We start from the raw sequence: 12889 nt of genomic DNA, 5'->3' as shown, positions 1-12889 counted from the left end.
CTGAACAGGCGTCCTGGGTCACTCTGGCGTAGAAAGCCAGGGAGTCTGGAACCCCTGCTCAAAAGCACGGTGACAGGCACAAGGGAGAAGGGCAGGGGAGTGCGACCTGAGCCCTCAGCGTTCACCTTCCCTGATGGGCGTTGAGTCAGGAAAGGTATCTGGAGCTGAGGCCCTAGAGCCGGAGCTGGAACAGAGCTGACCATCTGTGCGCTCAGGTCAGAGTCTGTCTCTCCAAGCCCACGGCGCTGAACCAACCTCTCGGTCATCTCAGTTATCAGAATCTGCCTTACGCTGTCAGCAGTCCCTCACCCCTGTGCCTCTCCACACCCCACTCTGACCATCCACAACTGCCCATTTGTCTAGGCCACTTGTCTGCACTTCTTGACTCATGGTCCTACTAGCATCTCTGCCCATAGGCTCATACACTCACTCTAGACAATCTAGGTCCTTTGGGAGTACCCCACAACATAGTACAGCACCTCCCAGTCATAATTAGGAAAGGTCAGGGGTCACCGACATCAAAGCAGCCAAGGTCTGTGCTGCCAACCTGCTGGGCGTTCAGACCCTGGAGAGGCGAGCGAGGCTTTCTCATCGCTGGGTGCACCCGGGGTGGCGGGGGAAGCATGTGACTTGGTACTTTCCAAGCTGGACTGGATTGTGGGAGACCTTGGAAAGACCACAGGGAAGGAGCCAGATTCTTTTGTGGGATCATGAATACCTCTTTTTAGTTGGCATTAAGGACCAGGGGATGCAACTCCCATGGGTCTTTCTTAACCTCCATCTCCATCTTTACTGTGAACTCACTTCTGCCGTCTGGTTCTGTCCTTGCCTTGAAAGATAGCTCATGCAGGACTGCCTTTGTCAAGCACGTGGTACTGCCTGAGTCATGTCCCCTGCTCATCACAGAACGCGGGAACCATGCAGGCCTTCCCTGCAACATTTTCTACCTTAATTTAGAACAGCGTATGGCCTTACCAAGATAAGTAACTTTAAAAGTTTTTATTTGTTCGTGTGTGGTGCGTGGACCAGGCTCTCTTGCCATGCAAATGGTATACCAGAGTCTGTGCCACTTTTTGAATCCAGCTTTACGTGCTGTTTGGGGAATTGAAGCTGAGCCGGCAAGTGAGGGCCTTTAACCACTGAGCAATCCTCCCAGTCCCCAAGTTAAGTCACATTGTAGCCTAGCCTACCTTCCAGAAGACCTGTAAAAACATTTGGAGGGTGTTTTTAAAAAATTAGAAAAAGCAAGTCCAGTTTGGCCGTTCACTGTAATCCTGCACTTAGGAGACTGACGCAGGAGGATTACCCCAACTTCAAGGCTAGCCTGGAACATATAATGAATTTCAGCCAAATTGGTGAGTCTCAGGTTCAGTGAGAGACTCTTATCTCTTTAAATTGAAAGAATAATTGAAGAAAGACACCCAGGTTCTGTTCTCTGCACATACATGCGTGCACACATATAAATAAACATGCCTGTATGCATACAGAAAAATATCAGAGATTGCTATATTTGTGTTCCCTAGAGAAGTGCATTCTTTATTAGAGGAACATGCTAAGCATTGCTGCTGACATACAATAAAGGAGACGGAGAGCTCTGTACCCAAATTAGTGTTTAAGCCAACTGACGTCCAGCCGACACTCAAGAGCGCGTAGGAAGACGAGGGAGGCGGGGCTTGTGGTTGTCGCTCCCGGAAGCTGCGCCCTCCCAGCCATCAGTGCTGACAATCAGCCTCAGACTCTGCCAGCTGCACGTCCTCGGCGTCTGAGGCTGAGGCTCCCAGACCTCTAGGAACCCTGCACTGCATCCCGCTGAGACATTTGCAGATGCTCAAATCCCTCCCTCACGCCTGTCACCTGGAAGGGGATGTTCTGGCCAGGGGTGGGAAGGGGACTTTGTGGCCATTCTCGGCACTGCAAAGAAGCAGCCATCCTATCAAACGAGTTGAGACTTTTCTTAATGCCATTATAATCTCAAGATAAAATTTATGTAAGTATGTTTACATTTAGTGCAGTTAGAAAAGAGCATTGCATGGGGAACACACTGATAGAAACTCGTTTTTCTTTCATGCAGTATGAGTGTGGATCTCACTCTTGCCAAAGCAAGGGACTGTGCTGCTGTGTCTTGTCAGAGACTGGTGGGGTATTTCATGACACCAGAGCCCACAGAAGTCCTGGAATCACCTCCTGCAGGCAGGACAAGCTCCGGAACCCTCCACCACCCCCAATGGCTTTTGTTTTTGCCATATAAACAGGTCGTTGCTGTGCAAGCAGTCAACAAAAGAGATGGAACTGATTTGTCTCAAGTAAATGTAGTCAAAGTATTGCAGTTCATTTCTGTATGATTTCCAATAAACAGTTCAAAAAACAGTGAGCCTAACAAATCAGAGACCCTTTGAGGATGAAGAAAGCATTCTTAGTTATCAATTAGAAAGGACCCTTCAGTCAGAAGTCATTTTGCAATGAGGGTCAGACTGAGTGTGCATCAGCATAGTTTCCTGAAATAATAAGTCAGGCCAACACTGAAAATGGGAAGACTTATCTCTCAGTCTCAACAGTGAGAATGGAAACTTAAATCCCTAAGCAGTGGTAGTTCCAGGAAGCATATTTCTATATATCTAACTTTGATTATTCAGTAGCACCCCTGCACAAGCTGTCCTGTAAAAAAATGCTTTCTAGGGCTGGAGAGAGGGCTTATGGTTAAGGTGTTCACCTGCAAAGCCTAAGGACCCATGTTCAAGCCTCCAGATCCCATGTAAGCCAGATGTACAAGGTGACGCAAGCACATCAGGGCGCACACATGCACAAGGTGAAACACCAAATACTCCCCCTCATAAAATAATGGAAATTTTAAAAAATGCTTTCTAGGGCTGGAGAGATGGCTTAGCGGTTAAGCACTTGCCTGTGAAGCCTAAGGACCCCGTTTCGAGGCTCGGTTCCCCTGGTCCCACGTTAGCCAGATGCACAAGGGGGCACACGCGTCTGGAGTTCGTTTGCAGAGGCTGGAAGCCCTGGCGCACCCATTCTCTCTCTCTTCCTCTATCTGTCTTTCTCTCTGTGTCTGTCGCTCTCAAGTAAATAAATTTTTTTTAAAAAATGCTTTCTAAACATAAACGATGTTTACACGCCTATATAACACCATCAGTAGAACAGATTCCAACTCAAGTATATGGGCGGTCCTCCAAAGCTGCCCTAAGAGGGATATTCAGTTGGTGTTATTTTAAATCTCATATCAGAAGAGAGAACAACCTATGTATTTCCCTAAAACAATGCAGCAGGAGTGGAGAAGGAGACTGCCGTGCCTGAGTCAGGGTCTGCTGTGGCTAATCCATCAGCACGCCTTCACCGGCTCCCTTACCAACCTGGCGGCAAAACCACATGGTTTGCCCCAGCCAGGACCATCCACACAGGGCAGGAGACGGGCCCTTGGCCATCGTGCTCATGTTCCCATGACACGGCACAGCCCGGGGTGCATTCTAGATACGACTCACCCTTGAGTCTGTAGCAGCCAGCAGAGCTCCCAGCAGGGGCTTCCTCCTGGGGTGTCATGAGGGGTGCACGCACATGGTCCGTGTACTCAGAGCACTTCTGCTGTCTGTCCCTATCCCAGAAAATTGTGTCAGAATCCACTCATTTTCAAAACGTTTTCAAAACCCATCTGAGAAAAAAAAGTTTTGATTGCCAAATAACAAGTACCAAACTCATATGCAGTTTATTTAATTTTAACTTGTACTGTAGCTGACCCCAAAGCAAGATATAATCTGGAGGGTTTCACACTGAACTCAAACCACAGTAGGGATTGTCTTCCCCTCTCTGCCTTCCCCATCAACCAGTGGAAATGTTCACGTCAGCCTTATGAGCAAGGGGCAGTCCTTGAGAACTCTCAAAGCCAATGAGACTCTGCCGTGTATTTATGAGGGCGCCCTGTCACAGCTCGCACTGTCAGCTGCTGCTACCAGCGGATGAGAGACAGGAGACTGTGTCTGAACGCCGTCCCTGAATCGAAGCTCAGAAGGTGGGCACTCCTGACCTTCTTCCTCATCATCACGCTGTTCCTCTAGCAGGTGCCCCAAGCAGTGTGTGCCAAGGAGGACTGGGCAAGACTAGAAGTGTTGTGTTCAGTTTATAAAGGACATGGGAGCTTCTGGGAATGAACAGCAGTTTGATTTCTCTATAGGATGGTGGTGGAAACACCAAAGCGGGGTGAGTGTGTGTGTGTGTGTGTGAGTGTGTGTGTGTGTGTGTGTGTCACAAGATCTGCCCTATCGTCGTGCAGGCTGCCTATAGGATTCAGGGTCCTCAGGCTTTAGCCTCCTGACTGCTGGGATTATAGGTGTTGGCTACCACGCCTAGCCCCAAAGCCTTCTTAATGGAGCCTTCCTGGACAGAAACATCCCCAAAGCACCACTGACTCTGTCTATGCACACGCCAGTAATGAACGAGCTCATGCAACCCAAGGTACAAGGGGGGTGTCATTCAGACAGACATTCCTGGGGAGGTGGCTCGTAGGAAAGAGGTCAGGATTGCTGGGGACCCGCAGCGGTCACTACCGCTGTTCAGACATTGAAGACACTTCCCACTGATTCATAATAAGACACGAATCTGCCCCCAACAAGTTCCTACTGAAACAGTGATGTGAAAGCTAGATTGTCCTTGTGTGAGTGCAAACACCTCAGTCAGGTGTCTCTGGTGAGTTCATGTGAATGGTCCCCAGAATGATGTCGAGACCCACGCCACCCAGGAAGATGATTTCAGCTTCTATGCAGTGCTCTTAGAAGTGCCTGCAAGCTCAGGGTGCATCAGACACCACGTGACACATTGCCTGTCTGCACCAGCGGCAGTGAACATGGCTATGCTCCCGCCTTTTGCGTTAGACCCCACGGGGCTGAGGCTGGAAGGCCAAAGTAGCGCCAGCTCCCCCATCCTTTTAGGAATGTCCCCAAGTTGTCACTGTAGGCACACAAGCTCCCAGAATTCTTTGTAATACTTAAATGAAATAAGAAAAGAGAAATCTACTTAAATTTTGTGACCCTTTGAATTCTCAGAGTCTACATTTTTTTGTTTAAGCCAGAAAGTTAAATCCTCTAGATGTAGATACACAAAATGAGTGGTATAGTGCTTTTAAGAAAAATGACTTATGTGCAGTTGGGTAAAGCACTTGCTATATAAATGTGAAGACTCGAGTTCAGATCCCTAGCTCCCACGAAAAATCCAGGCATGGTGGTGTGTTCCTATAATCGCAGTGCTGGGGAGGTAGACCTAGGGAATCTTTGGAACTTACTGGCTAGCTTGTCCACAGATTTGGTGAGCTCTGGGTTCAATAAGAGTCCTTGTATCAAAAAATTATAGTGGAGAGTAATTGAGGAAGGCAGCTGGCATTGACTTCTGGCCTCTGCATACATGCATCCACGCGTGCTGCGTACCCACCCACACATATGTACAAAAACGGTCAATGTTAAGGCCTATGCAAATATTGGCTACTATACAATAAGAGCCACCAGCTGCTAGTTTAATGGTGGTAGAGGGGATTGTGGAGTCACAGTTGATTTGGAACAAATAAGCCAATGGTACACTTCACCCTTCTTTAGCCTACGCCACCTGGCAACTTCACTAGCCAGCGCTTATACTATTCACCCAAGAAAGGCTTAAAACTACTGGGGAGAGGAGAGCAGAGACCCTTAAAGGTTTTGTCCTCACTCCTGTTGGAGCAGAATTTGCCTGGGAGAACTGGACTGCTGCCACTTAGAACATCACTCTCCCTATCTCATCGCCAGCACCCAGAGAAGTGACATTGTGCGGCAGTTATCTTCTTCAAATCAAATAACCTCCCCTTTGAAAGAGTGAAAAGAAATTGTGTCTCACTGAGCATGGGTCACAATGAGCAAAGCTGAGTCCCTGAAAGATGGCGACATCAGTCTGTGGAACAACTGTGAGTTAGGCCTTGGCTTCTGCCTCCAGTAGTAGAAGTCTGGCACCTATGCCAGCTTTTACATAGGGAAGTTGCCATGTTTTTTTTTTTTTTTGGTTTTTTTTTTTTACGTTTATTTATTTAAGACAGTGAGAGCGAGAGAGGCAGATAGAGAAAGAGAAAATGGGTGCATCAGGCCCTCTAGCCCTTGCAGACGAACTCCAAATGCATGCACCACCTTGTGCATCTGGCTTATATGGGTACTGGGGAATTGAACCTAGGTCCTTAGGCTTGGCAGGCAAGCACTTTAACTGCTAAGCCATCTCTGTAGCCTCAATTGCTGGGGTTTTTGTTGTTGTTGTTGTTGTTGTTTTGGTTTTTCAAGGCAGGGTCTCACTCTAGCTCAGGCTGACCTGGAATTCACTCTGTAGTCTCAGGGTAGCCTCGAACTCTCGGCGATCCTCCTATCTCTGCCTCCTGGGTGCTGGGATTAAAGGCGTGAGCCACCATGCCTGGTAATTGCTGTGTTTTTAATAGAACCAAATTTCAAAGAGTTAAGTGACAGGATTGAGGGGAAAGCAGTACTTCCCTCATATTCATTATATCAGGAAACTTAAGCAAAGAATTGATGTTTAATACATTCCCATACCGCTTGTGTGTTTTTCGTTTCTTGATGTGTTGTGATGTGAGTGTACTAAGTGTGAGGAATCAGACCTCGTTAAATCAAACATTAGACCACGGTTTTGTGTGCTTTTGTAATTCCTGTTTTTATTTCAAGTCCTTTGCTCTTGCTTATGCTTCTTTTAGGAGTTCTGAATAATAACTCATAACACTTGACCTAATTTTGAATGGAACATTAGTGTAACTTGGGATTTTTGTGAGTAGCATATCAAACATTCACCTAGCAATGGAGTTCAACCTCTCCAAGAAATAATCCATTTTTAGCAAATATGAAATGTGACCACCCCACTTCTTGCAGAAGTGCATTCCTAGAGATGACTGCCAGGGCACAGCGCTGCCCATGCACTGGACAGTGGCTCTGGGCCTGTGTCTCCTGCCAATGTATGTGGTCAGTGGATTTGTCTGTCCCTCTCCCTGCAGGCAAGGCAGTTTTCCTGGCATGAACCAGAGTGGACTCATGGCCTCCAGCTCTCCCTACAGCCAACCCATGAACAACAGCTCCAGCCTGATGAACACACAGACGCCACCCTACAGCATGACGCCGGCCATGGTGAACAGCTCCACAGGTAAGCAGCCGGTGGCTGTGCTCTGAAGGGCTGCCCTGTGTCCCCTCCTCCTGAGCTGCTCAGTGGATGTGTGTGGTGGCTTCAGAAGGTGGACCCACTGGTGCACATGGGTGATCCCGCTCTTGAGCTTCTGAGAAACTTGCTCACTTCTGAGACTGGAGGGTTATGTTACACTTGATGTCATGCATCCTAATCACTCTGCCTGTACAACATGTGAACATATATGTTACATACACTGCAGTCTCTTTATCTTTGAAAATTACCAGGAGTATTGAAAGAGCCTAAAGCAAGTTCATCCAACAGCGGTAGAGAGAAACATGTGGAGGAAGTGTTGTTGGCCTGAATAGATGGGTATGAAATACCTTTTTTTTGTTTGTTTTAGGGAAGCACCTTCAAATGTCTGTGGAAGTAGTTAGCTTGTAAGCATTAGCTGCAGGCTGTCTGTAGTGAGAGACTGTGGTAAGTGTTCGATCATTGTTAGTTCAGTCAGCCCACTGTATAATCTCAGTGCTTGGCTTCCTACACCGTCACATTTGGTTAGTGCATTAAGATTCTTTCGGTCTGTTTGTGGGAAGCAGACTCTTACCACTCTTGAGCCACCTTTTCAAGCTTCAGAAATGGGAAACTGACGTGTGCTTCAGTTGAAGGGTGGAGAGCCTCTGGTAGGTTTCATTCCATTAGTCGGGCAGGCTTGGAGTAAGCTTGTGTGTCTTCCAGAGCTCTGTGAGGTGTCAGGAGCGTACTGTGCTGGTAGACCCCGCCTCCTTCGGTTGCTCTTCTGCACTTGTTCTTCCCAGGACCATGTTCTCAGGGAACAGAAGGGGAGGCCGGGCTGCCTTCCTGCCCTAGCAACTGAGGAGCCCAGTTAACGTGACACTCTCTGATAACTAATCTTTAAAGAATTCTAAAAACGTAGAATCTATAGGTCTGAAATGGAGGTTTTCCATAGCTACAGTACCCTTCTTAGCGTTAAGCAGGAGGTGGTTCGTCCAGGGAGACGCAGTGTGTGGTGGTCCAGCAGCTCACCCCTGGGAGCCACCTCTTCCCACCAGCACTGCCCAGGCGTAGAGATTCGGGGTTGGGACAGTCTGTGTTTTGTCTAGCTTCTTAAAATAAAATTCCTTCCAAGCATTAGAGCTATTCAATAAATTTCTGTCTACTATTAGCAGTCCCCATTCTTCCCTTTTTCCTTTGGACCCCAGAGCCACAAAAATAACGAACAGTAAACAGATGGCACATTGCCTGCCTAGGAAGATGCATGTTTTCCTGAGGAAGAGCCAACTTTATGGAAATTCACAGAGAGCTTTCATTTTACTATTATTATTCAGATAATTCAGCTATTCGTTATTTCATACAGAGGAAATCTGTTCTGTGAAAAAGCCATTTATTCTTACAGCCTTTATATGGGGTTGCAGTATATTTTTCATGGCATTGTGCGCTTTGAAATATTGAATTTTTAATAATTTAAACATTTATCAAATTTTGTTCCACACATTTATGTGGTTTTATTTCAGCTTTATTCAGTCAAATGATGCCTGATAGAAAGTAATCACTCAGCCCATCCGAGGAGCGTTGACCATCCAGCATTTGCCGTAGACCTGTTGACAGGGCCGTGTGAGCCTGCAGCAGTGGTAGTGTCTTAATCTCTGAGGGGGACAGGAATGACACGGGGTGGGGGAGGGGCTGAAGGTATTTGCTAGTCTTGAGGTAGTCAGCAGTGGCTGGTGGTCACATCTACCTCCTTGACTTGGGCCCATAAAGGGGAGGGAGCGAAAGTAACACAAATGCTGATAACTAGCATTCCATGACTTTCTGCTGAGTTCAAACAGTGCTCTTACAGACACTGTACAGGGCCAAAAAAAAGTCCTCCTGTGTAGTTACAAATTATTAAAGGCACCAGTGAGCAAGTAATTGTTTAGGTACAGTCAGTGTGAATTTCAATGTGACAAGTATTTCTTCACTTAAAATGCCAGAGGAAGTTTGATGGTGATTAGTGGACATGTTTCCCTCTAAGAAGCATTTTTGGCTTGTAAGAATATGATAGGGAACTTTGCACTTTAGATTATAATTAAAAAGTTAGAATTATTATTGTGAGCAAAAAAACAAGTTATGTATAAGCTTGTTAAGTACACCCTATGCAGTTCCTGTTAGTAGTTGGATGATGTTTATTTGTTATGTTTATAGTATTCATTACCACACACTTGTCTAAAAGTAAACCACCATCTTCAAGTGGACACGTACATTTCAAAAAGACTGTTTGGCACCCATAATTCGGCACATAGGCTGTGTCCCCTGTGCCCCGCGGGTAGCCAAGGAGCAGCCCCATGCCGCTGTAGCAAAGCCCTGCTCCACAGAGCTGTGGTCAAATGCCAACCACACATGAGAAGTGCTTGCCAACATCCTCCCTACCTGACACTGCGGACCAACTCTGTCCAAAGCACCTGCTTCAGGGAGCACCGGGTCCCTGTTGGAAGCAGAAAGGGAGGGTCCCGGCTCCGCAGTCTCGGGACTCCTCGGGCATCTTCACATGCTCGTGCCGAAGTGTGAGAGTCACTGATGTGAGAGTATTTTGAGCAGCACTGCCCACTCAGAATCAAGATCAAAGGTCTTAATAGCCAACAACAGTCTCTTAAGTGGGGGAGGGGCATGCATGCTAAGGTCATGCTAAAGTGCATCAAGGCCTGGCTAGAGAGAAGCTGGCCTGGAGGGGACATTCGAGCACCTAGTGGACTCATACCCAGGCTCCGTGTACGTGCTGGCACCTGCCCCAGAGGGTATCATGCACAGAAGCCTCAGGGGTTCTCTTGGGGCCTTGAGGGTCCAGTGAGAAGGCATTGCGTCCTCTGAGCTCTTTCTGTGTCTCTTGCATGTGTTATGTTGACTATGTTTACTTTAGATTTTGCCACATATAAAAATCCTGCTGGGCATGATGGCTCATGTGTATAATCCCAGCATTTGAGATGCTGAGGTAGGAATACTGCCATGACTTTGAAACCAGCCTGGCAGCGCTGTGAGTTTCAGACCAGCCTGGACTACCAAATAAGAGTCTGTTTCAAAAAACAGCAATAATAAAAACTGTTTTCATGAGTATCTATAGATGTGCACTCACAGGTAGATTCTTTGGATGCTCAGAAGCATTTTGTAGTGCTTGCTTCTGCAGCACGTATACTAAAATTGGAACAATACTAAGAAGATCAGCCTGGACCCTGTGCAAGGATGGCACGCAAATTCCTGAAGCGTTCCATTTCTTTTTTTTTTAAAAAGCATTTTGTCGAATATGGGATATTACCATGAAAGAAAAGTTACATAGGCTTCTGGTCATCTTCTACCAGCTTCCGGGAATGACGGCAGCCTTGTAGGAGACCAAGAAAAAGCAGCTGGGGGTGGGGGCAGGTCTGGCCTCACCCCATTGTGTGTTCCCTGTCTTCTTGTAAATGAGTTAAATGCGGGCCTAATTAGTTGCCCTCGTATCTTGCTGGTTTTAAGAAGTGGTTTCAGTTCGTGAACTGCAGCGGTGGGGCTGGAGGCTGGTGTTCCTAGCATTCAGGTGCTGCTCCACGCAGCCACAGGTCCTCCGCGCAAACTGACATGCTGCTTCTCTGAGGAAGGAGAAAAAAGGAGCAACCCTGGAGTGCCATTGCCCAGGGGTGGGGGTTTCACTCTTAGCAGTGACTCAGTGAGAATTCTGGTAAGTCGAAAGTTATTTTCCACAAAAAGAAAAGTAAAATTAACATTGTGAGGCAAAAGTGCTTTGGAAACTATTATTCTATCCCACTGCCTCCCAAAATAACAAAACAATGTGATTTTTAATAGTCTATATTTGCATATCCATGTACCCAGTTAAAAGTACATAATAGAGAATGAAGAAACTTGGGAAACTTTAAACCCCATATATATTTAAACTCAGAATTAGTTTTAATTTTTAGCATGAGCTATCATTAATTATTATAACATATTTCCTACTTTATTCTTAAATTTGTTTTTTGTACATTAGCACTTATAATGAATAAAATATGAGATTATTATTCCTATTATTAAAATAACATTCAGACAGAATGTATAAATACTAACAGAACTGTACTTGCTACCTCTGGAGAAGCTGGACTTCGTCTCCACGTGCCATGGCCCTCCCGAGTCTGAAGGGTCCCGGCTGTCACTTCTCTGCGGAGGCTCAAGGCCACGCAGATGTGCGTGCACAGCCCCTCACAGTGGTGCTGGGTGCACACGGACTGTTCCACAAAGGGTGTTTCTTAACATCCAGCTTCACTAACGCCTGCCTGGGGCCTGGAGAGGAAGCCCCCGAGAGCAGTCCACTGTGCTGAGCGAGGCGGCCTTCTGCTGGAATGCCGCTCAGCTGCTTTTTTGAGGCTTCACACATTCACAAAAATAGCTGTTTTTTTAGCTGATCCCCATAGATTTTTTCTCTGCAGCTGCATCACTTGAAAAAGCTTTTTGTTCCAGTTCTTAAAGTCTAAGTATTGAAGTAATTTGAAAAAAAGAAAAACATCTCAATTATGATTTGTGTGTGTTGTGATGACTTTAAGGGCTGACTGGGCTGCAAATGGGCTTTGAAAACCCAGCCAGTGTGCCCGTGGAAAACAGTATTGAGTGTGCTGATGTAAACTCGCGGGCACGTGGCAGGGTAGGCTTTTTTGGCAGGACCTATGGTCTCAACCTGCAGTGATGCTAACGATATTAGCAAATTAGCACCACAGAGCTTGCCAGCTAATTCACCAGAGCCTTCTCACACTCTCACTGCTGTAATTAAAACTAATTATTTTCTAAAACATAGTAATACATGAATATGTGCAATAATCATTTTGTAGTGGGCAATCTGTGGAGCCTTTTTTAAGCTGTATTTTTTTTTTCTTTTTTTCTTTCCTCTCCCTGGCACACTGCTCCATGTGTCCTGCCTGGCAGAGCCAGCACTTGCCTTTGCAGATCTGCAGTGGGTCTGGCTCAGGAGCCCTCAGGTTCCTCTTATCTTGACAGGGAGCACATTCAGGCCTGGCTCCTCAAGGGCCCATTCCCTGCCCCGCCCTTCCTTCGCCACCTCCCCTGATTCTTACACCTCTATTTGGAGTGTCACCGCAGCCCATGAGCCCAAGGTTGCCCAAGATGGCTTTACAGTGTAGGCTGTGGAAATTCAGCTGTCATTCCCTGGATACTGTATTGGCTCCTACTGTAGTCTTGGGCTTCCTTTTCACCCAGTGTATCTATTAGCCTCACAATTAGTATGTATGCAGCAGTTGTTCTCTCAACCTTTATCTAGAGCCTAGACAGCCTGGACTGCAGCTCTGAGCCTAGAGAGAGGAAGTCTCGCTCCACTCTGGAGATGGTGGGGGTCTCAGCTGCTGTGGAAAGTTGATGATGGCAGGCTCCATGCCAGGCTGAAGGGACACCACTCCTGTTGCCAAGGGTTAGAAATCCTCCCTATCAAAATTTGACGTTGGGGCTGGAGAATTGGCTCAGTAGTTAAAGGTGCTGACTTGAAAGCCTGACAACCTAGATTCATTTTCCCAGTGCCCATGTAAAACCAGACACATAAAGTGGTGCACGTATCTGGAGTTCATTCACAGCGGCCTGAGGCCCTGGCACAGCCATATGCTCATTTTCATTCATTCTCTCTGTCTCTCATAAACATAAATACTTTTGTAAGCGATTGACTGAGTCTGGGGAGATGGTTCAGTGGATAAAGTGTTTGTTGCTTATGCATGAGCACAGAAGTTTGTTTCTG

At 46.7% G+C, this 12889-nt stretch overlaps 1 protein-coding gene and 1 non-coding gene across 9 annotated transcripts in view; both read left to right on the top strand.

The window, feature by feature from the left end:
* The window catches only part of Arid1b (AT-rich interaction domain 1B), a 389392-nt gene that overhangs the window by 343690 nt on the left and 32813 nt on the right, over nucleotides 1-12889 (top strand). For all 8 annotated transcript variants that reach the window (XM_045159613.1, XM_045159608.1, XM_045159611.1 and 5 more), the window contains one exon: nucleotides 7007-7152. In XM_045159613.1, the coding sequence (XP_045015548.1) occupies nucleotides 7007-7152 (146 nt within the window). The remainder of the gene's footprint in view (nucleotides 1-7006; nucleotides 7153-12889) is intronic.
* LOC123463771 lies at nucleotides 10297-10403 on the top strand. Its single transcript, XR_006639155.1, has one exon. It is a non-coding gene; the product is annotated as a U6 spliceosomal RNA (small nuclear RNA).

The sequence above is a fragment of the Jaculus jaculus genome, chromosome 9 (assembly GCF_020740685.1).
Source record: "Jaculus jaculus isolate mJacJac1 chromosome 9, mJacJac1.mat.Y.cur, whole genome shotgun sequence".
Classification (NCBI taxonomy): domain Eukaryota; kingdom Metazoa; phylum Chordata; class Mammalia; order Rodentia; family Dipodidae; genus Jaculus; species Jaculus jaculus.
The sequence above is the reverse complement of the archived record's forward strand: the minus strand, read 5'-3'. Positions and strand labels throughout refer to the sequence as shown.